The 25176-nt window shown below is 43.9% G+C and overlaps 1 protein-coding gene across 5 annotated transcripts in view; it reads right to left on the bottom strand.

Annotated features, from left to right (window-relative positions):
- The window catches only part of phf21aa (PHD finger protein 21Aa), a 427640-nt gene that overhangs the window by 38177 nt on the left and 364287 nt on the right, over positions 1-25176 (bottom strand). For all 5 annotated transcript variants that reach the window (XM_070899357.1, XM_070899356.1, XM_070899359.1 and 2 more), the window contains 3 exons: positions 23412-23666; positions 13137-13226; positions 11348-11635 (listed from right to left, as the gene is read on the bottom strand). In XM_070899357.1, coding sequence (XP_070755458.1) covers positions 11348-11635; positions 13137-13226; positions 23412-23666 — 633 coding nt within the window. The remainder of the gene's footprint in view (positions 1-11347; positions 11636-13136; positions 13227-23411; positions 23667-25176) is intronic.

Here is a 25176-nt window from a genome sequence, read left to right as displayed (position 1 = left end):
GGGCTTCACTTGAACCATGCTGGGACTAGTGTCCTGGCAAATCGAATAACTAGGGCTGTAGAGGGGGCTTTAAATTAATTAATTGCAGGGGAGGGGTAATGTTCAGGTGAACGAAAATTTTAAACGTCAAAGAATAAGGTGGTGGTAATAGAGCAGGGTAACACTGGGGAAATTGAAAACCAGAGCGTGACAGGAAGGTACAGAATGTATAAAAATAAAAGTGAATCAGAAAGTGGGGTCAAAGCAGGAAAATATGGTAAAAAAAACAAATTTAAAAGCTCTTTATCTGAATGCAGCAGCATTCGTAACAAAACAGATGAGTTGATGGCACAAATAGATACAAATGGGTATGATCTGGTTGCAAGGTGACCAAGGCTGGGAACTAAATATTCAGGGGTATTTGACAATTCGGAAGGATAGACAGAAAGGAAAAGGAGGTGGGGTAGCACTGTTAATAAAGGATGAGATCAGTGCGTTAGTGCGAAACGATATGGGCTCATAAGATCAAGATGTTGAATCAGTTTGGGTAGAGATAAGGAATAATAAGTGGAAAAAGTCGCTGGTGATTGTCATCTATAGGCCCCCTAACAGTAGTTACACTGTTGGACGGAGTATAAATCAAGAAAAAAATGGAGGCATGCAAAAAAGAAATGGCAATAATCATGGGCGATTTTAACCTTCATATTGATTGGACAAAGCAAATTAGCCAGGGTAGCCTTGAGGAAAAGTTCATAGAGTGTATCCGGGAGAGTTTCCTTGAGCAGTACGTTGAGGAACCAACCAGGGAGCAGGCTATCTTAGATCTGGTACTGTGTAATGAGACAGGATTAATAAACGATCTCCTAGTAAAGGATCCACTAGGAATGACTGACCATAACATGGTTGAATTTCAAATTCAGTTGGAGGGTGAAAAAGTTGGATATCAAACCAGTGTCCTAAGCTTAAATAAAGGAGACTACAAAGGTATGAAGGCAGAGTTGGCTAAAGTGGACTGGGAAAATAGATTAAAGTGTGGGATGGTTGATGAGCACTGGCAGACATTTAAGGAGCTATTTCATAACTGTCAACAAAAACATATCCCAATGAGGAGGAAAGACTAAGGGAATGGATAACCATCCGTGGCTAACTAAGGAAATAAGGGATGATAGAAAATTGAAAACAAGGGCATATATAAGGTGTCCAAGACTAGTGGGAGGCCAGAGGATTGGGAAACTTTTAAAGTAAACGTTGAAAATAAACTAGCAAAACATATAAAAATAGATAGTAAAAGTTTCTGCAGGTATATAAAAAGGAAACGAGTGGCTAAGGTAAATGTTGGTCCCTTGGAGGATGAGACTGGGGAACTAGTAATGGGGAACAGGGAAATGGCAGAGACTTTGAACAAATATTTTGTATCGGTCTTCACGGTAGAAGACACTAAAAACATCCGAATAAAGGATAATCAAGGGGCGAAAGGGAAGGGGAAATTAATACAATCACTATCACTAAAGTAGTAGTACTCAGTAAAATAATGTGACTAAAGGTGGACAAGTCCCCTGGACTTGATGGCTTGCATCCTAGGGTCTTATAAGAAGTGGCTGCAGAGATAGTGGATGCATCTATCAAAATTCCCTGGATTATGGAAAGGTCCCAGCGGATTGGAAAACCGCAAATGTAACATTCCTATTTAAAAAAGGAGGCAGACAGAAAGCAGGAAACTATAGACCAGTTAGCCTAACATCTGTCGTTGAGAAAATGCTAGTGTCCATTATTAAGGAAGTAGTAGCAGAACATTTGGAAAAGCATAATTCAATCCAGCAGAGTCAGCATGGTTTTATGAAAGGGTAATTATGTTTGACTAATTTGCTGGCGTTCTGAGGATGTAATGAGCAGGGTGGATAAGGGGGAACCAGTGGATGTGGTGTATTTGGATTTTCAGAAGACATTCAATAAGGTGCCACATAAAATAAGATAAAAGTTCATGGGGTTGGGGGTAATATATTAACATGGATAGAGGATTGGCTAACTAACAGAAAACAGAGTCGGGATAAATGGGTCATTTTCCAGTTGGCAAACAGTAACTAGTGGGGTGCCTCATGGATCTGCGCTGGGGCCTCAACTATTTACAATCTATATTAATGACTTGGATGAAGGGACCGAGTGTAATGTAGCCAAGTTTGCTGATGATACAAAGATGGGTGAAAAAGCAAATTGTGAGGAGAACACAAAAAATCTGCAAAGGGATATAGACAGTGTAAGTGAGCGCGCAAAAATTTGGCAGATGGAGTATAATGTGGGAAAATGTGAGGTTATCCACTTTGGCTAAAAAAATAGAGAAGCAAATTTTAATTTAAATGGAGAAAAATTGCAAAGTGCTGCAGTTCAGAGGGACCTGGGAGTCATTGTGCATGAAAAATTAGTATGCAGGTACAAGTAATCAGGCAGGCAAATGGAATTTTGGCCTTTATTGCAAGGGGGAAAGAGTATAAAAGCAGTGAAGTCCTGCTACACTGTACAGGGTATTGGTGAGGCCACACCTAGAGTACTGTGTACAGTTTTGGTCTCCGTATTTAAGGAAGGATATACAGGTTGAACCTCCCTTATCCAGAACTCCCTCATTGGGAACCATCCCTTGTCCAGTACCATTCCCGGTCACCGGGTGGCGCAAGCGCAGAACTCCACCATTAACAAATTGAAGTCCTTCCTTGCTGCCAATTCCGCAATCGCTGGCCTGACCCCGCAATCCACCGCCCCCCCCCCGCCGCCCGCCCCCCCCCACCCCGCATGATCTCTTTGCTGCATTCCCAGCCCCGATATCCCCTTGTTCAGTACCTGTACTATTCAATTTAATGTGACCATCCCTCGTCTGGAGGAAAAATACCTTATTCAGAACAGGCCAGGTCCCGAGTGTTCTGGATAAGGGAGGTTCAATCTGTACTTGCATTGGAGGCTGTTCAGAGAAGGTTCACTAGGTTGATTCCGGAGATGAGGGGGTTGATTTATGAAGATAGGTTGAGTAGGTTGGGCCTAAACTCATTGGAGTTCAGAAGAATGAGAGGTGATCTTATCGAAACATATAAGATAATGAAGGGGCTCAACAAGCTGGATGCAGAGAGGATATTTCCACTCACAAGGGAAACTAAAACTAGGAGCAATTTGATTTTTCTGGAGTATCTTGTTATTTGCAATTCTGGCCATTTAATTTGCGCCAGTGTAAGTGAGTTAGTTGGGGATTTTTTTTTAAGTTTAGTTTTTTTTTCAAAAGGGGGCGTTCCCAGCCACTTACGCCTGTTTTGGCCATTTAAGCGAGTTTGGCCATCAATTAGTTGCTCCAAACTAACTTAGGCCAGTGTATGTTGCCACTTCTGTCCACACAGAAATACCTTACCTAGAGTTAAGGAATCGGCGCAATTAACTAGATTTAAAGCACCACCAATCACCAAACGAAGCACAAAAAGTAATAAGCATTCAATAAAAAATAAATAACTGAAGTAAATCCTGCTTTCAACTAAACTCGGCAGCAGCTGGCCTTGCGGGTGTCCCTTCGGCCTGGGATAGGGGAAGGAGAACGTGTATTTGAAAGGGGGGAGAGGGAGGGAGAAGGCTCAACGTGGCAGGCTGGGGTGGGCGGGGCTGGTGAACGCGGCATCTTAATGGGGAGGGGGTGGGGGAGAGAAGAGATCCACAGCGGGCCAGCCCCATCCAGCCCTGGAGCCCCCTTGCCCCCGCCAGATAAAAACTCTCCTCCCCACCGATCAAAACTCCCCCACCCCCACCAACCTGTCTCTTGTAGCCCTCAGCACAGGAAGGTAGCAGCCACTCTGCCTGGGATAGGGACGGCGAACGCGCGTTGTCCCTTCGGCCAGGGATAGGGTTGCCTGGAGCCAGGACCCGCTGGAAAGGCCAGGAGCTACTGCGCATGCGCGCAGCTGCCAGCACTCTCTTCGGCGCAGGGCTGTAGTTCCGCCCACCACGTGTTCCGATGCGCTGCGCCACAGGCCACAGGCCTGGAACCATTGGGGAGAATACGGAGGTAAGAAATCGGCACCGTTTCTGTACTACAAAGTCCGTGCACCTCATGGAGGTGTGCCGTTCTAGCAGAGGGGGCAAACTTGGGCCCTTAGTCTCAGAATAAGGGGCCGCCCATTTAAAAAGGAGATGAGGAGGCATTTGTTCTCAGAGGGTTGTAAATCTGTGGAATTCTCTGCCCCAGAGAGCTGCAGAGGTTGGGTCATTGAATATATTTAAGGCGGGGATAGACATATTTTTCAGCGATAAAGAAATAAAGGGTTATGGGGAGCGGGCAGTGAAGTGGAGCTGAGTACATGATCAAGTGGAGCTGAGTACATGATCAAATCATAGAAACATAGAAAATAGGTGCAGGAGTAGGCCATTCGGCCCTTCTAGCCTGCACCGCCATTCAATGAGTTCATGGCCCCTCGAATCAGCCATGATCTTATTAAATAGTGGAGCTGATTCGAGGGGCCAAATGGCCTACTCCCTCTCCTATTTCTTATGTTCTTAATAGGTGCTTCAATCATTAGCGAAAACCCAATGCAGCAAAAGAACCTGGGTCTCTCACATACCTTCAGAATTGTATAACGGCAATGCCAGAGGTGTGGAAGCAGATTATCTGCCCATTTTAGTTGGGAGGGTGTTTTGAGAAAGGGAAGCAGCAGGATAAATTCAAAATAAGCAAAACAGCAAAGCATTGCAAATATTAGCTATATAATGGAAACTCAAGCTAAATTAAATAAAACTATCAGATCAGTTAACTTGGGAGTCAGGTCAGAAACCCAACTCCCAACTGTACCACAGCCAAGAGCTATAAGACTACCTCCTGGTGATGACTAGCATTGCTGTCGAAAGACATGCATTGATAAAGTGCCTTATTATGTCTCTCAGAAACATCTCAAAGTACACAATGTAGAATGAATGTGCAGTGGCATGGATAGAGGATTGGTTAACAGACAGAAAACAGAGTTGGGATAAACGGGTCATTTTCTGGTTGGCAGGTTGTAACTAGTGGGATGCCGCAAGGATCAGTGCTTGCGCCTCAGCTATTTACAATCTATATTAATCACTTAGATGAAAGGACTGACAATACAAAGCTAGGTGGAAAAGAAAGATGTGAAGAGGACACAAAGAGCCTACAAAGCGATATAGACAGGTTAAGTGAGTGGGCAAGGTGGCAGATGGAGTATAGTCGGGAAATGTGAGATTATTCACTTTGGTAGGAAGAATAGAAAAACAGAATATTTTTTAAATGGAGAGAAATTATTCACTGTTGGTGTTCAGAAAGATTTGGGTGTCCTCGTACAGGAAACACAAAGTTGACATGCAGGTACAGCAAGCAATTAGGAAGGCAAATGTCATGTTGGCCTTCAATACAAAGGGTTTGGATTCAAAGAATAAGGAAGCCTTACTATAATTGTACAGGGCTTTGGTGAGACCACACCTGGAGTACAGTGTATAGTTTTGGTCTCCTTATCTGAGAAAGGACATTACATGTCAATCCGGACGGTCTGCACCTGGGCAGAATCGGAACCAATGTCCTCGGGGGAGTGTTTGCTAGTGCTGTTGGGGAGGAGTTAAACTAATATGGCAGGGGGATGGGAACCAATGCAGGGAGATAGAGGGAAACAAAAAGGAGGCAAAAACAAAAGACAGAAAGGAGATGAGGAAAAGTGGAGGGCAGAGAAACCCAAGGCAAAGAACAAAAAGGGCCATTGTACAGCAAAATTCTAAAAGGACAGAGGGTGTTAAAAAAACAAGCCTAAAGGCTTTGTGTCTTAATGCAAGGAGTATCCGCAATAAGGTGGATGAATTAACTGTGCAAATAGATGTTAACAAATATGATGTGATTGGGATTACGGAGACGTGGCTCCAGGATGAGCAGGGCTGGGAACTCAACATCCAGGGGTATTCAACATTCAGGAAGGATAGAATAAAAGGAAAAGGAGGTGGGGTAGCATTGCTGGTTAAGGAGGAGATTAAGGCAATAGTTAGGAAGGACATTAGCTTGGATGATGTGGAATCTATATGGGTAGAGCTGCAGAACACCAAAGGGCAAAAAACGTTAGTGGGAGTTGTGTACAGACCTCCAAACAGTAGTAGTGATGTTGGGGAGGGCATCAAACAGGAAATTAGGGGTGCGTGCAATAAAGGTGCAGCAGTTATAATGGGTGACTTTAATATGCACATAGATTGGGCTAACCAAACTGGAAGCAATACGGTGGAGGAGGATTTTCTGGAGTGCATAAGGGATGGTTTTTTAGACCAATATGTCGAGGAACCAACTAGGGGGGAGGCCATCTTAGACTGGGTGTTATGTAATGAGAGAGGATTAATTAGCAATCTCGTTGTGCGAGGCCCCTTGGGGAAGAGTGACCATAATATGGTGGAATTCTGCATTAGGATGGAGAATGAAACAGTTAATTCAGAGACCATGGTCCAGAACTTAAAGAAGGCTAACTTTGAAGGTATGAGGCGTGAATTGGCTGAGATGGATTGGCGAATGATACTTTCGGGGTTGACTGTGGATGGGCAATGGCAGACATTTAGAGACCGCATGGATGAACTACAACAATTGTACATTCCTGTCTGGCATAGAAATAAAAAAGGGAAGGTGGCTCAACCGTGGCTATCAAGGGAAATCAGGGATAGTATTAAAGCCAAGGAAGTGGCATACAAATTGGCCAGAAATAGCAGCGAACCTGGGGACTGGGAGAAATTTAGAACTCAGCAGAGGAGGACAAAGGGTTTGATTAGGGCAGGGAAAATGGAGTATGAGAAGAAGCTTGCAGGGAACATTAAGACGGATTGCAAAAGTTTCTATAGATATGTAAAGAGAAAAAGGTTAGTAAAGACAAACTTAGGTCCCCTGCAGTCAGAATCAGGGGAAGACATAACGGGGAACAAAGAAATGGCGGACCAATTGAACAAGTACTTTGGTTCGGTATTCACGAAGGAGGACACGAACAACCTTCCGGTTATAAAAGGGGTCGGGGGGTCTAGTAAGGAGGAGGAACTGAGGGAAATCCTTATTAGCCGGGAAATTGTGTTGGGGAAATTGATGGGATTGAAGGCCGATAAATCCCCAGGGCCTGATGGACTGCATCCCAGAGTACTTAAGGAGGTGGCCTTGGAAATAGTGGATGCGTTGACAGTCATTTTCCAACATTCCATTGACTCTGGATCAGTTCCTATGGAGTGGAGGGTAGCCAATGTAACCCCACTTTTTAAAAAAGGAGGGAGAGAGAAAACAGGGAATTATAGACCGGTCAGCCTGACATCGGTAGTGGGTAAAATGATGGAATCAATTATTAAGGATGTCATAGCAGTGCATTTGGAAAGAGGTGACATGATAGGTCCAAGTCAGCATGGATTTGTGAAAGGGAAATCATGCTTGACAAATCTTCTGGAATTTTTTGAGGATGTTTCCAGTAGAGTGGATAAGGGAGAACCAGTTGATGTGGTATATTTGGACTTTCAGAAGGCGTTCGACAAGGTCCCACACAAGAGATTGATGTGCAAAGTTAGAGCACATGGGATTGGGGGTAGTGTACTGACATGGATTGAGAACTGGTTGTCAGACAGGAAGCAAAGAGTAGGAGTAAATGGGTACTTTTCAGAATGGCAGGCAGTGACTAGTGGGGTACCGCAAGGTTCTGTGCTGGGACCCCAGCTGTTTACACTGTACATTAATAATTTAGATGAGGGGATTAAATGTAGTATCTCCAAATTTGCGGATGACACTAAGTTGGGTGGCAGTGTGAGCTGCGAGGAGGATGCTGTGAGGCTGCAGAGCGACTTGGATAGGTTAGGTGAGTGGGCAAATGCATGGCAGATGAAGTATAATGTGGATAAATGTGAGGTTATCCACTTTGGTGGTAAAAACAGAGAGACAGACTATTATCTGAATGGTGACAGATTAGGAAAAGGGGAGGTGCAAAGAGACCTGGGTGTCATGGTACATCAGTCATTGAAGGTTGGCATGCAGGTGCAGCAGGCGGTTAAGAAAGCAAATGGCATGTTGGCCTTCATAGCAAGGGGATTTGAGTACAGGGGCAGGGAGGTGTTGCTACAGTTGTACAGGGCATTGGTGAGGCCACACCTGGAGTATTGTGTACAGTTTTGGTCTCCTAACCTGAGGAAGGACATTCTTGCTATTGAGGGAGTGCAGCGAAGGTTCACCAGACTGATTCCCGGGATGGCGGGACTGACCTATCAAGAAAGACTGGATCAACTGGGCTTGTATTCACTGGAGTTCAGAAGAATGAGAGGGGACCTCATAGAAACATATAAAATTCTGACGGGGTTAGACAGGTTAGATGCAGGAAGAATGTTCCCAATGTTGGGGAAGTCCAGAACCAGGGGTCACAGTCTAAGGATAAGGGGTAAGCCATTTAGGACCGAGATGCGGAGGAACTTCTTCACCCAGAGAGTGGTGAACCTGTGGAATTCTCTACCACAGAAAGTTGTTGAGGCCAATTCACTAAATATATTCAAAAAGGAGTTAGATGAGGTCCTTACTGCTAGGGGGATCAAGGGGTATGGCGAGAAAGCAGGAATGGGGTACTGAAGTTGAATGTTCAGCCATGAACTCATTGAATGGCGGTGCAGGCTAGAAGGGCCGAATGGCCTACTCCTGCACCTATTTTCTATGTTTCTATGTTTCTATGCCTCAGGACCGGTGCAACAAGGGTTCATTAGATTGATCCCTGGGCTGAGGGGGTTGTCTTATCAGGAGAGATTGAGCAGATTGGGCATATACTCTCTGGAGTTTAGAAGAACGAGAGGCGATTCATTGAAACATACAAGATCCTGAGGGGGATTGACAGGATAGATGCTGAGAGGTTGTTTCCCCTGGCTGGACAGTCTAGAAATAGGGGCCATAGTCTCAGGATAAGGGTCCGGTCATTTAAGACCGAGATTGAGAAGGAATTTCTTCACTCAGAGGGTTGTGAACCTGAAAGGGCTGAGTCGATGACTATATTCAAGGCTGAGATAGATAGATGTTTGGACTCCAGGAGAATCAAGGGATATGGAGATTGGGTGGGAAAGTAGAGTTGAGGTCGAAGATCAGCCATGATCTTATTGAACAGCAGAGTAGGCTCGAAAGGCCGTATGGTCTACTCCTGCTTCTAATTCATATGTTCTTTTGAATTACTTTGATGTGTTTGGACTGTTGTTACGCAGGGGATTTGCTCAGAGTATATGACAATGCTAAGCGAAGTTAAAAAAGGGTTCCTGGCAGTCAATGCATTTCCTAAAACTTAAATTTGAATGTTTTTAATCAGGGGGACATAGGCCACACACTTGTCCATTAATTTGTCACATTAAAATTCAACATAATTCCTTCATTGCTGGGCAAAGTGCAATGTGCAGCCAGCAGTGTAAGTCTTGCCTGCTGTTTGCACATTGCACACCATGAGTATGGATAATGGCCTGAACATAAGAACTAGGAACAGGAGTAGGAGTAGGCCACCTGGCCCCTCGAGCCTGCTCTGCCATTTAATAAGATCATGGCTGATCTGATCATGCACTCAGCTCCACTTCCCTGCCCACTCCCCATAACCCTTTATTCCCTTATCTCAAAAATCTGTCCATCTCCGCCCTAAATATATTCAGACCCAGACTCCACAGCTCTCTGGGACAGAGAATTCCACAGATTTACAGCCCTCTAAGAAAAAATTCCTCCCTCATCTCAGTTTTAAATGGGCAGCTCCTTATTCTGAGTATGTTCCCTAGTTTTAGTTTCCCCTATAAATGGAAATATCCTCTCTGCATCCACCTTGTCGAGCCCCCCATCATCATCATATATGTTTCGCTAAGATCACCTCTCATTCTTCTGAACTCTAATGAGTATAGGCCCAACTTGCTCAACCTATTTTCATAAGTCAGCCCCCTCATCTCCGGAATCAACCTAGTGAACCTTCTCTGAACAGCCTCCAATGCAAATATATCCTTCCTTAAATACGGAGACCAAAACTGTGCACAGTGCTCCAGGTGTGACCTCACCAATACCCTGTACAGTTGTAGCAGGACTTCTCTGCTTTTATACTCTATCCCCCTTGCAATAAAGGCCAACATTCCATTTGCCTTCCTGATTACTTGCTGTACCTGCATACTAACTTTTTGTGTTTCATGCACAAGGACCCCCAGGGCCCTCTGTACTGCAGCACTTTGCGATTTTTCTCCATTTAAATTATAATTTGCTTTTTTCTGCCAAAGTGGATAACCTCACATTTTCTCACATTATAATCCATCTGCCAAATTTTTGCCCGCTCACTTACACTGTCTATATCTCTTTGCAGATTTTTTGTGTCCTCCTCACAATTTGCTTTCCCACCCATCTTTGTATCATCAGCAAACTTGGCTACATTACACTCGGTCCCTTAATCCAAGTCATTAATATAAATTGTAAATAGTTGAGGCCCCAGCAACGATCCCTGCTGCACCCCACTAGTTACTGTTTGCCAACCGGAAAATGACCTATCTCGACTTTGTTTTCTGTTAGTCAGCCAATCCTCTATCCGTGCTAATGTATTACCCCCAACCCCGTGAACTTTTATCTTGTGCAATACCTTTTATGTGGCACCTTATCGACCGCCTGCTGGAAATCCAAATACACCACATCCATTGGTTCCCCTTATGCACCCTGCTCATTACATCCTCAAAGAACTCCAGCAAATTTGTCAAACATGATTTCCCTTTCATAAAACCATGCTGACTCTGCTTGATTGAATTATGCTTTTCCAAATGTCCTGCTACTGCTTCCTTAATAATGGACTCCAGCATTTTCTTAACGACAGATGTTAGGCTAACTGGTCTTTTGTTACCTGCTTTTTGTCTGCCTCCTTTTTAAATAGGGGCATTACATTTGCGGTTTTCCAATCCGTTGGGACTGCCCCAGAATCCAGGGAATTTTGGTAGATTTCAACCAAATCATCCACTATCTCTGCAGCCACTTATTTAAGACCCTAGGATGTAAACCAGCAACTATTGCATATCATTAGTTATTTAATATACTATAGAAGAGAGTTTTTAAATTTAACAAACCTGTATACACTAGAAAACTAGTTCTCATTGATGGTCGCATTCAGCTGGAATTGCCAAAATATGTTTTAAAAAAAAACATTTGTAATAGGAGAGCTTGAAACAGCAATAGTTTGATTGGCTAGGACTTGCAGCTAGTCAGAATTAATACATTTTGGCTTGCCTAATTTCAAGGGTCACAGATAAAACATTTCACTAATGGGCATGCATGGACTCCAATGGACAAGTCAATGTTACAAAGGTGATTTCAACCTCGATATTAGTTTATGTCTGTTTTACAAAAAAAAATACCAAAAAGCATTGATACCTTGCTGTCCAGGTTTGCTTTGCTGAGCTTCAGCTGTTGGGGACCAACCACCTTCGGACCTGGGGCGGCTATGACAATACTTGTCAGCTGTGCAGTTGGCAATGTTTTGGTGACAGCAGTTGGTTGTCCATTCATAATTCTAGCCTGATGTATGGAATTTGCAGCTGATGGCTGAGAGGTGGGTGTGAATTTTGTCAGCATCACGGGTCGCTGGATTAGTTGCGAAGTCGTAAACACAGGTGCAGGTGCAATAGGAATGCTATTTGGCATCACTGGCTTCGGACGAACCTGAGAAATCATCAGCAACTTAGCACATTACAATATAAACAGGTTCCCTTCCTGCCACCATACCTCTCCCTCCCCCGTCAATATTTTCTCATTTTCTGAAGAAGCTGACGCATACCAATTTCTTATTAGAAGCAGGATTAGGCCACTTAGCCCCTCGAACCTGCTCCGCCATTCAATAAGATCATGGCTGATCTGATCATGAACTCGGCTCCACTTCTCTGCCCTCTCCCCATAACCCTTTACTCCCTTATCACTGGCTGTTTTCGAGTACCTTACCAAGTGGTAAGTGGCAGCAGGCTATTTAAACATCGGGTGGAGTATCACAGCCAAGGGCCATCCCATTCACCCAACAGCCACACTCGTACTTTCTCCAGGTGTCAAAGCATAGCAGAAACGCTAAACAATATTTCCCCTCCTTAGTGCAGAAGTGCTGAGGCCAATTGTAACACTCTTACAGCAGCCCCAGCTAAATTCAGATAGCTATGTTGGGTCTGAAGATTGAACCTGATGCCTTCCCAGTTTACATTGCCAACTGATCTTGAGAAGCTAAATAGTTTCTCCTTAAAGAATTATTAAAGAACTGTATTGCTGAATTTAAACTGATATGAAAAATAAATGTACATTACACTCATTTACAGTTCTAGTTTCCCAAGCCTTAAAACATGAAGAACAAAGTTCTTTACAAGCAAGTATGAGATAGCCACATAAGAATATAGCCTTCTCCATAAACTGTACACCAAATAACAAATGAAAATACCTACCATTGGTATAGTATTTTTTAACTTCCATTTTCTTCACTTTTCTCCATTGCTCTCCTGAAGGGGCTGACTCATGTGGATTATGGTTTCACATATGCCAGCAGCCATCCGGTCGGTACCTTACCCAAAGGACCAATTGTTATGTGTGAGCCCGTGCAAATGTCAGGATATTTGACCATAGAAAGCATCACAGTTGAGCTCAACTATGTCTTCATCTGACATCCATAGACATACACTTTCCAGCAGGGGTCACTAAATAGCAGTCAGGAGTGGGAACCTTAACTGATTTCCCCCCCTTCCCATGATTATTCAGGGTTTACAATATTGCTGCCAAGGAGCTGACGGAAGTAAAAAAACTTTCTGGAATGGGGCCTGCTTACATACCGAGGTGTTCTAGGACCAATATGATTTCGTTTGGTACCAAATTCTTAACAAGATGGTATCTTTGGTTATTCCACCTCCCATCTTTTCATTTATATGCATATAAAGATTGAATACAAGAGGAATGATGACACTTTTCTGGCAACCAAATATAACCGTCACTTCAGCACTTCAATTTCTCTTAAATTACACATCAACCACCTTGGAAGACAGCAGAACTCACACCCTGACAACTGATAAAGAGTGCCAGACTACTGAGGGTCATGCCTATTTAATACTTCAAGCTACAACTTGGCACTCTAGTTGTGTTTTGAATGTAAAGCCACCTCATTAATAGCTGTCTTATTGTCAGATGTACTTACCTGTGGTAAGAGGGTTGGGCGTTGCGTTAATCTGGGTGGAGGAATGAACTGAGGAACCTTGATTGGTGGGGAGCTTGTTGTCTGTACCTGCTGTTTTGAACACAATTATTTCTTACACACAACTTTGATGGAAAACATTCACATTAAGAATAAAATACTGAATATATTCTAGCTAGTACTACTCATGTTTATAACCAAGATTTGAGAAAATGAATAAACTTTCTTTCCGTAATTGTAAAAACACAAGCTCGCGAATCACTGGTAGCCTTTTTGTTATAAATACAGACCAGCAGCAAAATATAGAAATTAAGAAAGCCTCACAATTCAATTTCTCACAATTCCAGTTCTGAGTCAGAGAGTTAAAGGTGATTGGCAAAAGAACCAAAGATGACATGAGGAAAAACTTTATTATGCAAACAAATGGTTAGAATTTGGAATGGGGTGGTGAATACAGATTCAACAGTAGCTTTCAAAAGAAAATTGGATAGAGGGAGAAAAAGTTGCAGGGATATGGGAAAAGAGCAGATGTGTGGAACTAACTGAATTATTCTTCAAAAGAGCCGGCGCAGACGCAATGGGCCGAATGACCTTCTCCTATGCTGTACTAGTGGTAAATGTGAGCTTCATGCCCAACCAGAGGCCAGAACTATTCATATTATAGGCAGAGACTAATGTACAGCATTTAAAAACTTGTCTCCAACCCTATGGGGGAAATTTTAACCCCCAAAAACAGGCGCGTTAAAGTGTTAGAAATCTGAATTCCGATCTCAATCCACCCTCTTCCGGTTTTAATGGAGACGGAGCGGAGGTGGCCAATAAACCTGCTCCCAGGTGGAGGGTTGGCACTTTAAATATTATAAGGAGGGTCGATGAGGGTAGTGCGTTTGATATGGTGGATATGGATTTTAGCAAGCCTTTTGATAAGATCCCACATGGCAGACTGGTCATGAAAGTAAAGCCCATGGGATCCAGGGCAAAGTGGCAAGTTGGATCCAAAATTGGCTGAGGCAGGAAGCAAATGGTAACAGCTGATGGGTGTTTTTGTGACTGGAAGGCTGTTTCCAGTGGGGTTCCGTAGGGCTCAGTACTAGGTCCCTTGCTTTTTGTGGTATATATCAATGATTTACACTTGAATGTAGGGGGTACGATTAAGAAGTTTGCAGGTGATACAAAAATTGGATGTGTGATTGATAATGAAAAAGAAAGCTGTAGACTGCAGAAATATATAACTGAACTGGTCAAATGGGCAGAACAGTGGCATCTGAATTCAATCAGGATAAGTGTGAGGTAATGGCATTTGGGGAGGGCTAAGGCAAGGGAATACACATTAAATGGTAAGACACCGAGAAGTGGAGGAACAAAGGGACCTTCAAGTGCAGGTCCACAGATCCCTGAAGATAGCAAGCCAGGTAGATAAGGTGGTTAAGCAGGTATACGGAATACTTGCCTTTATTATCCGAGGCACAGAATACAAGAGCAGGGAGGTTATGCTTGAACTGTATAAAACACTAGTTAGGCCACAGCTAGAGTACTGCGAGCAGTTCTGGTTACCATTTTACAGAAAAGATGTGATTGCACTAGAGAAGGGACAGAGGAGATTTATGAGGATGTTGCCTGGATTAGAGAATTTTAGCTATGAGGAAAGAATGAATAGGTTGGGTTTGTTTTCGTTGGAACAGAGGCGGCTTAGGAGAGACATTATTGAGGTGTATAAAATTATGAGGTGCCTAGATAGAGTGGACAGGGCGGACCCATTTGCCTTAACCAGAGGGCATAGATTTAAAGTAATTGGTAGGGAGTTAAGAGGAGATTTGAGGGGAAATTTCTTCACCCAGAGGGTGGTGGGGGTCTGGAACGCACTTCTTGAAAGGGTGGTAGTGGCAGAAACCCTCACCACATTTAAAAAGAGCTTGGATGTGCACTTGAAGTGCTGTAACCTACAGGGCTACGGACCAAGAGCTGAAAAGTGGGATTAGGCTGGATAGCTCTTTGTTGGCCGGCGCGGACATGATGGGCTGCCATGGCCTTCTTCTGTGCTGTAAATTTCTGTGATTCTATAATGAGGCTACCTGCCTTATTTTAAAACACCATTTTAAATCCGGGGAACCCAGCAGCGAAAGGAAGGTGAGGATTGCCGGATCCAGGACACAAGTGCTTTTCCACTTACGTGCTGGATCCACTGTACCTGCCTCACCAACCCCTTGCGATCAGGACACCCCCACACCAGGCCTCCGATCTCCCTGCTTTACCACCCGCCGCCGCCCCCCCCCACCGCCGACCTCACCTCCTTTCTATTCCCCCCCCCCGCTCACGATCCCGCTCCCGTCCTCCAACCGCCACCCACCCCCCCCTCCCCACCCCACCTCCCTCACGCCGTCCAACCTGTCCATCCCTCCCTGGCCTCTGATCTCCGATCCCCTCCACTGGCCTTCCGATCCTACCCCCTCTTCCGGCCTTCCGACCCCCCACTCCTGAAGCTTTCTGAACTCCAATCCCCCATCTGGCCCAATGCACAGTCCCCCACCCCGGCCTTCCGATCTCTGACCATTCCCGCCGCCCCCCCCTCCCCCCCAGGCAGCCTTCTGGTCCTGTCTGGATATCTATACTCATCTTTATACTTTCATTTCTATATTTAATGCTTTCTAGTTCTGTTTCTGTGTATAGCACTTCTGGAAGTTTCTTGAATGTCTTAGAATTTTTATTATCCGAGACATTTAAAGCATAGTGAAGAGGAAACATCCACAATAACTTGAGTTGGTGGCCACTGGTAAAACAGTTAAATCTCAAATAAAGGGTTCTGTTGAAGTCGATGCAGGGTCATTTCCAGATTAATTTGGTCTCAAGTGGCTAGCAGAAAGATTGTTTTGTTTCTTATTTGATTAAGACAACAAAGTTAGTGAAAGAGAAAAAAACCCATCAGAAACAGGGCAGGATTTTAACTTAGATGTGAGGAGGGGCTGGATTGCGGTCTGGAAATCTGGGAGAACGGGTTTCCCTCAGGCCCTGCTGAATTTAATGGCAGAACTTGCTTACCATATTTTTAATGAACAGAACTGGAAAGAATTTCATGGGGCAAGTATTACAGCACTCAAAAAGTGGAAGATAGGCCTCACGGATTTATTTTTTCAAAAATGGTATTGTTTCATATGTTTTCATTAGTTGCATTGGGTTTATTTTCAACAAATGATTTTTAATTACTTTCTTTACATCTATCCAACTTCAAAAAAACCCACATGAATTTTAAAAAGAACAATTTATTTGGAACATTTTGTGGATATGAAGTATTTATTCTGTTTATTAAGCCAAGAGTTATAAAAAGAGCATGGGGGCAGGGAGAAATATTACAACTCAAGACAAACAGGAAAGAGATAATACTTTGAGTCGGCAGAGAGGAAGTAGTAGTATCAGTTACAAATAGCTGAAAACAGGTTGCAGCAAAAAAAAAGTCAGAACCTATTACATTCAATCAAAAAGGAGCTGGCAAGAGTTAGATAAAAAGAAAAAATAATGCTAAAATTACTGTAAAGTAGAAGCAAGGATTTTAAGAATGAAACAGAAACTGAACGGATACCAGTTGCTCACAGCCCATCAGTGGCATTCTTTGTTATAAATTCATAAACACTCTGTTTGAATCCAAGTCTTAATTCACAGTCACTTTAAACACAGGCTACTCTTTCCACCCCTGCATCATTACCTCTGGAGTACCCTAAGGATCTATATCCTTGGCCCCCTCCTATTTCTTTTCTTTTAACATGTTGCCCCTTGGCGCCATAATCCGAAATCACAGTGTCATTTTCCACATGTACACTGATGACACCCAGCTCTACCTCACTACCACTTCTCTCGACTTCACCACAGTCTCTAAATTGTCAGACTGCTTGTTCGACATCCAGTTCTGGATGAGCAGAAATTTTCTCCAATTGAATATTGGGAAGACTGAAGCCATTGTTTTCGGTTCCCGCCACAAACTCCGTTCCCTAGCCACTGACTCTATCCCTCTCCCCAACTTCTGTCTGAATCTAAACCACATTATTCGCAACCTTGGCGTCATATTTGACCCTGAAATAAATTTTCGACCACATAGCCACAGTATAATTAAGACCGCCTATTTTCACTTCTGTAGCATCCCCCGTCTCCGCCGTTGCCTTAGCTCATCCGCTGCTGAAGCTCTCATCCATGCCTTTGTTGCCTCTAGACTTGACTATTCCAATGCACTCTTGGCTGGCCTCACAAATTCTACACTACGTAAACTGGAGATGATCCAAAACTCGGCAGCCCGTGTCCTAATTCGTACCAAGTCCCGCTCACCCGTCAGCCCTGTGTTTGCTGACCTGTATTGGTTCCCAGTTAAGCAACGCCTCAATTTCAAAATTCTCATCCTTGTTTTCAAATCCCTCCATGATCTCACCCCTCCCTATCTCTGTAATCTCCTTCAGCTATTGGTGGCCGAGCCTTCTGTTGCCTAGGCCCCAAGTTCTTAAATTCTCTGCCGAAATCACTCCACCTCTTTTTCCTCCTTAAAACCTACCTCTTTGACCAAACTTTGGTCACCTGCCCTAATTTCTCCTTATGTGGCTCAGTGTCAAATTTTTTAATCTCATAATACTTCTGTGAAGAGCCTTGGGACGTTTCACTATGTTAAGGGGAACGTTGTGTTCCAGGAGGCAGTCACACCCCTTAGCTTAATTAATTCTAATTTGGTCCGCGGTCAGGGACAGGGGGGTGTGACTATGAGCGAGGCAGGTATGGGGACCCAGGAGGTAGTGATGGAAGAGCCTCAGCCCTTGTCCAACAGGTATGAGATTCTTGCTCCGGGTTTGGACGAAGACAGGGACTGCAGGGAAGATGAGCAAATTGACTATAGCACCGTGGTACAGGGGGACAGTCAAGTTTGCAGGGGATGGGAGGGGGGGGGAAAAGAGGAAGTAAAAATAAATGTTTTAATGATAGGAGACATTAAGGGATAGATACTGTTCTCTGCAGCTGAGAGCGTGAGTCCCGAAGGCTGTATTGCCTGCCCGGTGTCAGGGTTAAGGATATCTCCCCTGGGCTAGAGAGGAACTTGGAGTGGGAAGGGGTAGATCCAGTTATCGCGGTCCACGTAGGCACCAATGACATAGGTGATGAAAAATGGTGAGAAAGTCGGATCTCAAACCAGTGTCCTTATCCTAAATAAAGATGATTACAAAAATATGAAAGCAGAGTTGGCTAAAGTGGACTGGTAAAATAGATCAAAGTGTAAGATGGTTGTTAAACAGTGACAGACATTTAAGGAGATATGAACATAAGACATAGGAGCAAGAGTAGGCCATTTAGCCCCTCAAGCCTGTTCCGCCATTCATAAGATCATGGCTGATCTGATCATGGACTCAGTTCCACTTCCCTGCCCACTCCCCATAATCCTTTACTCCCTTATCCTCCTGTACAGCTCAGAGACATGGACCATGTACAGCAGACACCTCAAGTCACTGGAGAAATACCATCAACCATGCCTCCGCAAGATCCTACAAATCCCCTGGGAGGACAGACGCACCAACATTAGTGGCCTCGTCCAGGCCAACATCTCCAGCATGGAAGCACTGGCCACACTTGATCAGCTCCGCTGGGCAGGCCACATTGTCCACATGCCAGACACGAGACTCCCAAAGCAAGCACTCTACTCGGATCTCCTTCATGGCAAACGAGCCAAAGGTGGACAGAGGAAACGTTACAGGGACACCCTCAAAGCCTCCCTGATAAAGTGCAACATCCCCACTGACACCTGGGAGTCCCTGGCCAAAGACCGCCCTAAGTGGAGGAAGTGCATCCGGGAGGGCGCTAAGCACCTTGAGTTTCATTGCCGAGAGCATGCAGAAAACAAGCGCAGGCAGCGGAAAGAATGTGCGGCAAACCTGTCCAACCCTCCCTTACCCGCAACGACTATGTCCCACCTGTGGCAGGGACTGTGGCTCCAGTATTGGACTGTTCAGCCACCCAAGGACTCATTAAGACTTTCTCACCATTTTTCATCACCTATGTCGATTCCGAGGGACTGCCTATGACGATGATGATTACTCCCTTATCGCTCAAAAATCTGTCTATCTCTGCCTTAAATATATTCAATAACCCAGCTGCCACAGCTCTCTGGGGCAGAGAATTCCATAGATTTACAACACTCAGAGAAAAAAATTCTCATCTCAGTTTTAAATGGGTGCCCCCTTATTCTATGACAATGTCCCCTAGTTTTAGTTTCCCCTATGAATGGAAATATCCTCTCTGCATCCACCTTGGCGAGCCCCCTCATTTTCTTATAAGTTTCAATATGATCACCTCTCACTCTTCTGAACATAGAAAACATAGAAAATAGGTGCAGGAGTAGGCCATTCGGCCCTTCTAGCCTGCACCGCCATTCAATGAGTTCATGGCTGAACATTCAACTTCAGTACCCCATTCCTGCTTTCTCGCCATACCCCTTGATCCCCCTAGTAGTAAGGACCTCATCTAACTCCTTTTTGAATATATTTAGTGAATTGGCCTCAACAACTTTCTGTGGTAGAGAATTCCACAGGTTCACCACTCTCTGGGTGAAGAAGTTCCTCCGCATCTCGGTCCTAAATGGCTTACCCCTTATCCTTAGACTGTGACCTCTGGTTCTGGACTTCCCCAACATTGGGAACATTCTTCCTGCATCTAACCTGTCTAACCCCGTCAGAATTTTTAATGTTTCTATGAGGTCCCCTCTCATTCTTCTGAACTCCAGTGAATACAAGCCCAGTTGATCCAGTCTTTCTTGATAGGTCAGTCCCGCCATCCCGGGAATCAGTCTGGTGAACCTTCGCTGCACTCCCTCAATAGCAAGAATGTCCTTCCTCAGGTTAGGAGACCAAAACTGTACACAATACTCCAGGTGTGGCCTCACCAATGCCCTGTACAACTGTAGCAACACCTCCCTGCCCCTGTACTCAAATCCCCTTGCTATGAAGGCCAACATGCCATTTGCTTTCTTAACCACCTGCTGCACCTGCATGCCAACCTTCAATGACTGATGTACCATGACACCCAGGTCTCTTTGCACCTCCCCTTTTCCTAATCTGTCACCATTCAGATAATAGTCTGTCTCTCTGTTTTTACCACCAAAGTGGATAACCTCACATTTATCCACATTATACTTCATCTGCCATGCATTTGCCCACTCACCTAACCTATCCAAGTCACTCTGCCAATGAGTATAGGCCCAACCTATCTTCATACGCCAACCCTCTCATCTCCATACCATCCTTTACTTCCTTAGTTAGCCACAGATGGTTTTCCCTTCTCTTAGTCTTTCCTTCTCACTGGAATATATTTTTGTTGAGAGTTAAAAAATATGAAATAACAGAAAACAGAGTCGGGATAAATGGGTCATTTTCCAGTTGGCAAACGGTGACTAGTCGGGTGCCAAGGGATCGGTGCCGGGGCCTCAACTGTTTACAATCTATATTAATGACTTGGATGAAGGGACCAAGTGTAATGTAGCCAAGTTTGCTGATGATACAAAGATGGGTGGGAAAGCAAGTTGTGAAGAGGACAAAAAATCTGCAAAGGGATATAGACAGGCTAAGTGAGTGGGCAAACATTTGGCAGATGCGGTATAATGTGGATAAATGTGAGGTTATCCACTTTGGTGGTAAAAACAGGAGGGCTGATTATTATCTGAATGATGACAGATTGGTAAAGGGGGAGGTGCAACAAGACCTGGGTGTCATGGTACATTAGTCCTTGAAGGTTGGCGTACAGGTGCAGCAGGCGGTGAAGGAGGCAAATGGAATGCTGGCCTTCATAGAGAGGATTCGAGTATAGGAGCAGGGAGGTCTTACTACAGTTGTACAGGGCCTTGGTAAGGCCACACCTTGAATATTATGTACAGTTTTGTCTCCTAATCTGAGGAAGGACATTCGTGCTATTGAGGGAGTGCACCAGACTGATTCCCGGGATGACAGCACATGAAGAAAGACTGGATCGACTAGGCTTGTATTCAATGGTTCAATGGAATTTAGAAGAATGAGAGGGGTTCTCATAGAAACATAAAATTCTGACGGGACTGGACTGGTTAGATGCAGGAAGAATGTTCCCGATGTTGGTGAAGTTAGAACCAGGGGTCACAGTCTAAGGATAAGGGGTCAGCCATTCAGGACCGAGATGAGGAGAAACTTCTTCACTCACTCAGAGTTGTGGGCATGTGGAATTCTCTACCACAGAAAGTTGTTGGGGCCAGTTCGTTAGATATATTCAAAAGGGAGTTAGATGTGGCCCTCACGGCTAAAGGGATCAAGGGGTATGGAGAGAAAGCAGGAATGGGTTAGTGAAATGCATGATGAGCCATGATCTTATTGAATGGTGGTGCAGGCTCGAAGGGCCGAATGGCCTACTCCTGCACCTATTTTCTATGTTTCTATAATGTGGGAAAGTGTGAGGTCATCCACTTTGGCAGGAAAATTAAAAAACAATTATTTAAATGGCAGAAATTACAAAATGCTATAGTGCAGAGGGACCTGGGGGTCCTTGTGCATGAAACACAAAAAGTTAGTATGCAGGTACAGCAAATAATCAGGAAGGCAAATGGAATGTTGGCCTTTATTGCAAAGGGGATGGAGTATAAAAGCTGGGAAGTCCTGCTACAACTGTACAGGATATTGGTGAGGCTACACCTAGAGTACTGTGCACAGTTTTGGTCTCCTTATTTAAGGAGGGATATATCTTCAGCAAGGCAGTTCAGAGAAGGTTCATTAGGTTGATTCCAACGTTGAAGGGGTTGACTTATGAAGAAAGGTTGAGCAGGTTGGACCGATACTCATTGGAGTTAAGAAGAATGAGGGGTGATCTTATTGCGACATATAAGATACTGAGGGGGCTCGACAAGGTAGATGCAGAGCGGACGTTTCCCCTCGTGGGGGAATAGTTTCAGAATAAGTGATCGCACATTTAGAATGGAGATGAGAAGGAATTTCTTCTCACAGAGGGTCGTAAATCTGTGGAATTCTCTGCCCCAGAGGAGGTGGGTCATTGAATATATTTAAGGTGGAGATACAGATTTTTGAACGATAAGGGAGTGAAGATTTATGGGGAGTGGGCATGGAAATGGAGCTGAGCCTAAGATCAGTTTAGTCATGATCTTATTAAATGGCGGAGCAGGTTTAATGGGCCAAATGGCGTACTCCTGCTCCTATTTGTTAAGCTCTTATGTTCTTAAAGCACAATATAAATACTAGTTGTTGTTGTTAAACTTCCTCCTTTCATGTGGCAGATATTCCGCTGCCTTTTTGTTATGAGAATATATTTTATGTTTCTGCCTTTTTCCTTCATGCAAAATTCAGGATTTCAGCATTGGCACTGGGTGGTTAGGGAGTGTCTGTATTGTGATTCATACACAATATTGTGGTCTATCTAGCCTGTCCCACAATCATATGGGACAGGCTAGATAGACCAGTACGTCTTTGCTTGCCTTGTCATTTTTGAACTGGCTTCATTTAATCAAATCGATCAGATGACATAGAAGGAACAGAGGATGGGCACAGCTTCTTTTAATAACACGTATATAATTTTTTTTTTTTTAAGATAGTTTGAATTAGTTATAAACCAGGGTTTAACTTTGCCCTTTAAATTACTGATATAAAAAATCCTTCATGCTATTCTGATTTTGGCAAACTGTTATTTAGATGTTGAAGTATTTAGTACAGTCATTTTGTTCCTCTTCAAAAACAAAGGGTGTGGGCAGGCAAATGCAGGAGGAAGAGAAATTCTGTGGCATCGTTGGTTGGAACATTATTTTTTCATCCGAGTTTGAAAGCAGTTCCAACTGATGCAAGGGAAGTCTCTTCTCAGCCAGTAAGTAAGCAGTTAGTTTGAACAGCCACAATTCAGGACCTAGTGGGTTCACACACACAGCACAAAACTGCATTTAATTCTGGCAACCCCACAGAAGACAGGCAACAAGGATGTGTTCTGGGAAAACTGAATGATCACACTGGTGTGTGTGTGTGTGTGGCCGGGGGGGGGGGGGGTGGCGGGGGAAAGGGTGGAGATGCTCTTCTGAGGTTGGGTTTGAGATGAATTGATAGGACAATGTTGCCCATCTGACCCATACCATTGGCAATAGATCCAAAGCAGAAAGAAAAGACACCATTGCTGAAAGATGGTCCCTCATACTGTGTATAAAATTAACTCCCCAAATATTATGACCGGTAAAGTACAACAAAGACCTTTCTTTAAGGAGACTCAGTTTAAAAGAAAAAAATAGCATTCCCAAGTTTTTCTTACCAACTGTACAGTTGATTTTGGCATTATTCGCACAGCGTCTGCCCCCAGAGTTGTCAGTTTGTTGGTGATCTGAAGGTTGATGGGTGTGTTTTGAGAGTCTGCATTAACCAGTGATTTCTGAGGGTTGCTTAGAGCCGTTACCATGGCAATGGTAGGTCTTGGTGTAACGACCGAGGCAGGCATGGTGTGCGTTGTTTTTAGTAGAGTAAGTGGAATATGCTTTGTGGCAACAACTGAAGCTTCAGTTATTGTTTTCTGTGAATTAAAAGAGACAAAAATTCTAATTAGGCTTTTGAATAAATGAAACATAATCAAGAGGTATAGATGTAAATACTTCAGCCCAATGTATTTACAAGCTGTATTTTTAAAATCACTATTTCCGCAATGCTGATGAAAAACTGGAAGAACACAGTGCAGAATCAGCATGACAATGCTACAAAAAAGGTCAGATACACAAGTAGCATCTATACATTCACTATGGGTTTGCTTTAATATCTGTTGTAAATATTTATTAAGACTTACATTAAGTTGGCTACACCCCAATTATTCAAGTATATTTGAAAAAAAAACTCGAATTTTTTTTTGAATGTACACCTTAAGTACTAGAAAACATTTGTCCTTCAGTAACTGCATCTGCCAACACATTCAGTCCTTACTCCAGAGATAAAGCTTGTCAGTCTCTCTGATGTCTAATTATAGCAACTTCCCGCCTTGGAGACGTGGGCAAGGATAACATCTGACATGGGGAACCAAGTAGTATTGGAGTTAACGTCCCACATAATTTCTTGCTAACCAGGATGATCACACAAATGCACTTCAAGGAGATCCTCTATTTTATTCTGCTTATACACTATTTAGAAGTTGAAACAGATAAATTCAGGGCTCTGTGAAAAAGCTTTAGTTTACTTAAGAAAACTATGGTCCAAATGAAAGGGATAATGCCACTTTAAAATATTTGCATACTCTATCTATTTTATTGAAATAAACATAAACTGATAGCTTGCTTATTCCTAGCCACTGATCTAAGGCGAGCCAACGAAATGCAGCATGGTGCCCAGAAGCCAAGATATGCTTTGGCTAGTTGAACAATTGGTTCTTGCCAAATTTCCAAAGGTTACATATAAGATTCAAAGTCTGTTATATCTCAATTCAGACTCAGTCCTTCACTCACTAAGGTGTTGAGGATCCATGAAATTGCTTTATCAGCACACTGAGTACTGCGACAGGTGGGGAGAGAACCAACACAAGGTTCTTGACCTCGTCCTCACCAATCTACCTGTCGCTGATGCATCTGTCCATGACAGCATTGGTAGCATTGACCACCGCACAGTCATTGTGGAGACGAGGCCCCGCCTTCACACTGAGGACACCTCCATCGTGTTGTGTGGCACTACCACTGTGCTAAATGGGATAGATTCAGAACAGATCTAGCAGCTAAAAACTGGGCATCCATGAGGCGCTGTGGGACATTAGCAGCAACAGAATTGTACTCCAACACAATATGTAACCCTCACGGCCCGGCATATCCCTCACTCTACCATTACCATCAAGATAGGGGACCAACCCCTGTTCAATGAGAAGTGTAGAAGAGCATGCCAGGGGGCAGCACCAGGTATACCTAAAAATGAGGTGCCAACTTGGGGAAGCTGCAACAAAGGACTACATGCAAGCTAAAAGGCAGAAGCAGCATGCTATAGACAGGACTAAGCAATCCCACAATCAACAAATCAGATCAAAGCTCTGCAGACCTGCCACATCCAGTCGT

The sequence above is a fragment of the Pristiophorus japonicus genome, chromosome 14 (assembly GCF_044704955.1).
Source record: "Pristiophorus japonicus isolate sPriJap1 chromosome 14, sPriJap1.hap1, whole genome shotgun sequence".
Lineage (NCBI taxonomy): Eukaryota > Metazoa > Chordata > Chondrichthyes > Pristiophoridae > Pristiophorus > Pristiophorus japonicus.
Note: the sequence above shows the minus strand (reverse complement) of the source record. Positions and strands in the feature narration are given on the sequence as shown.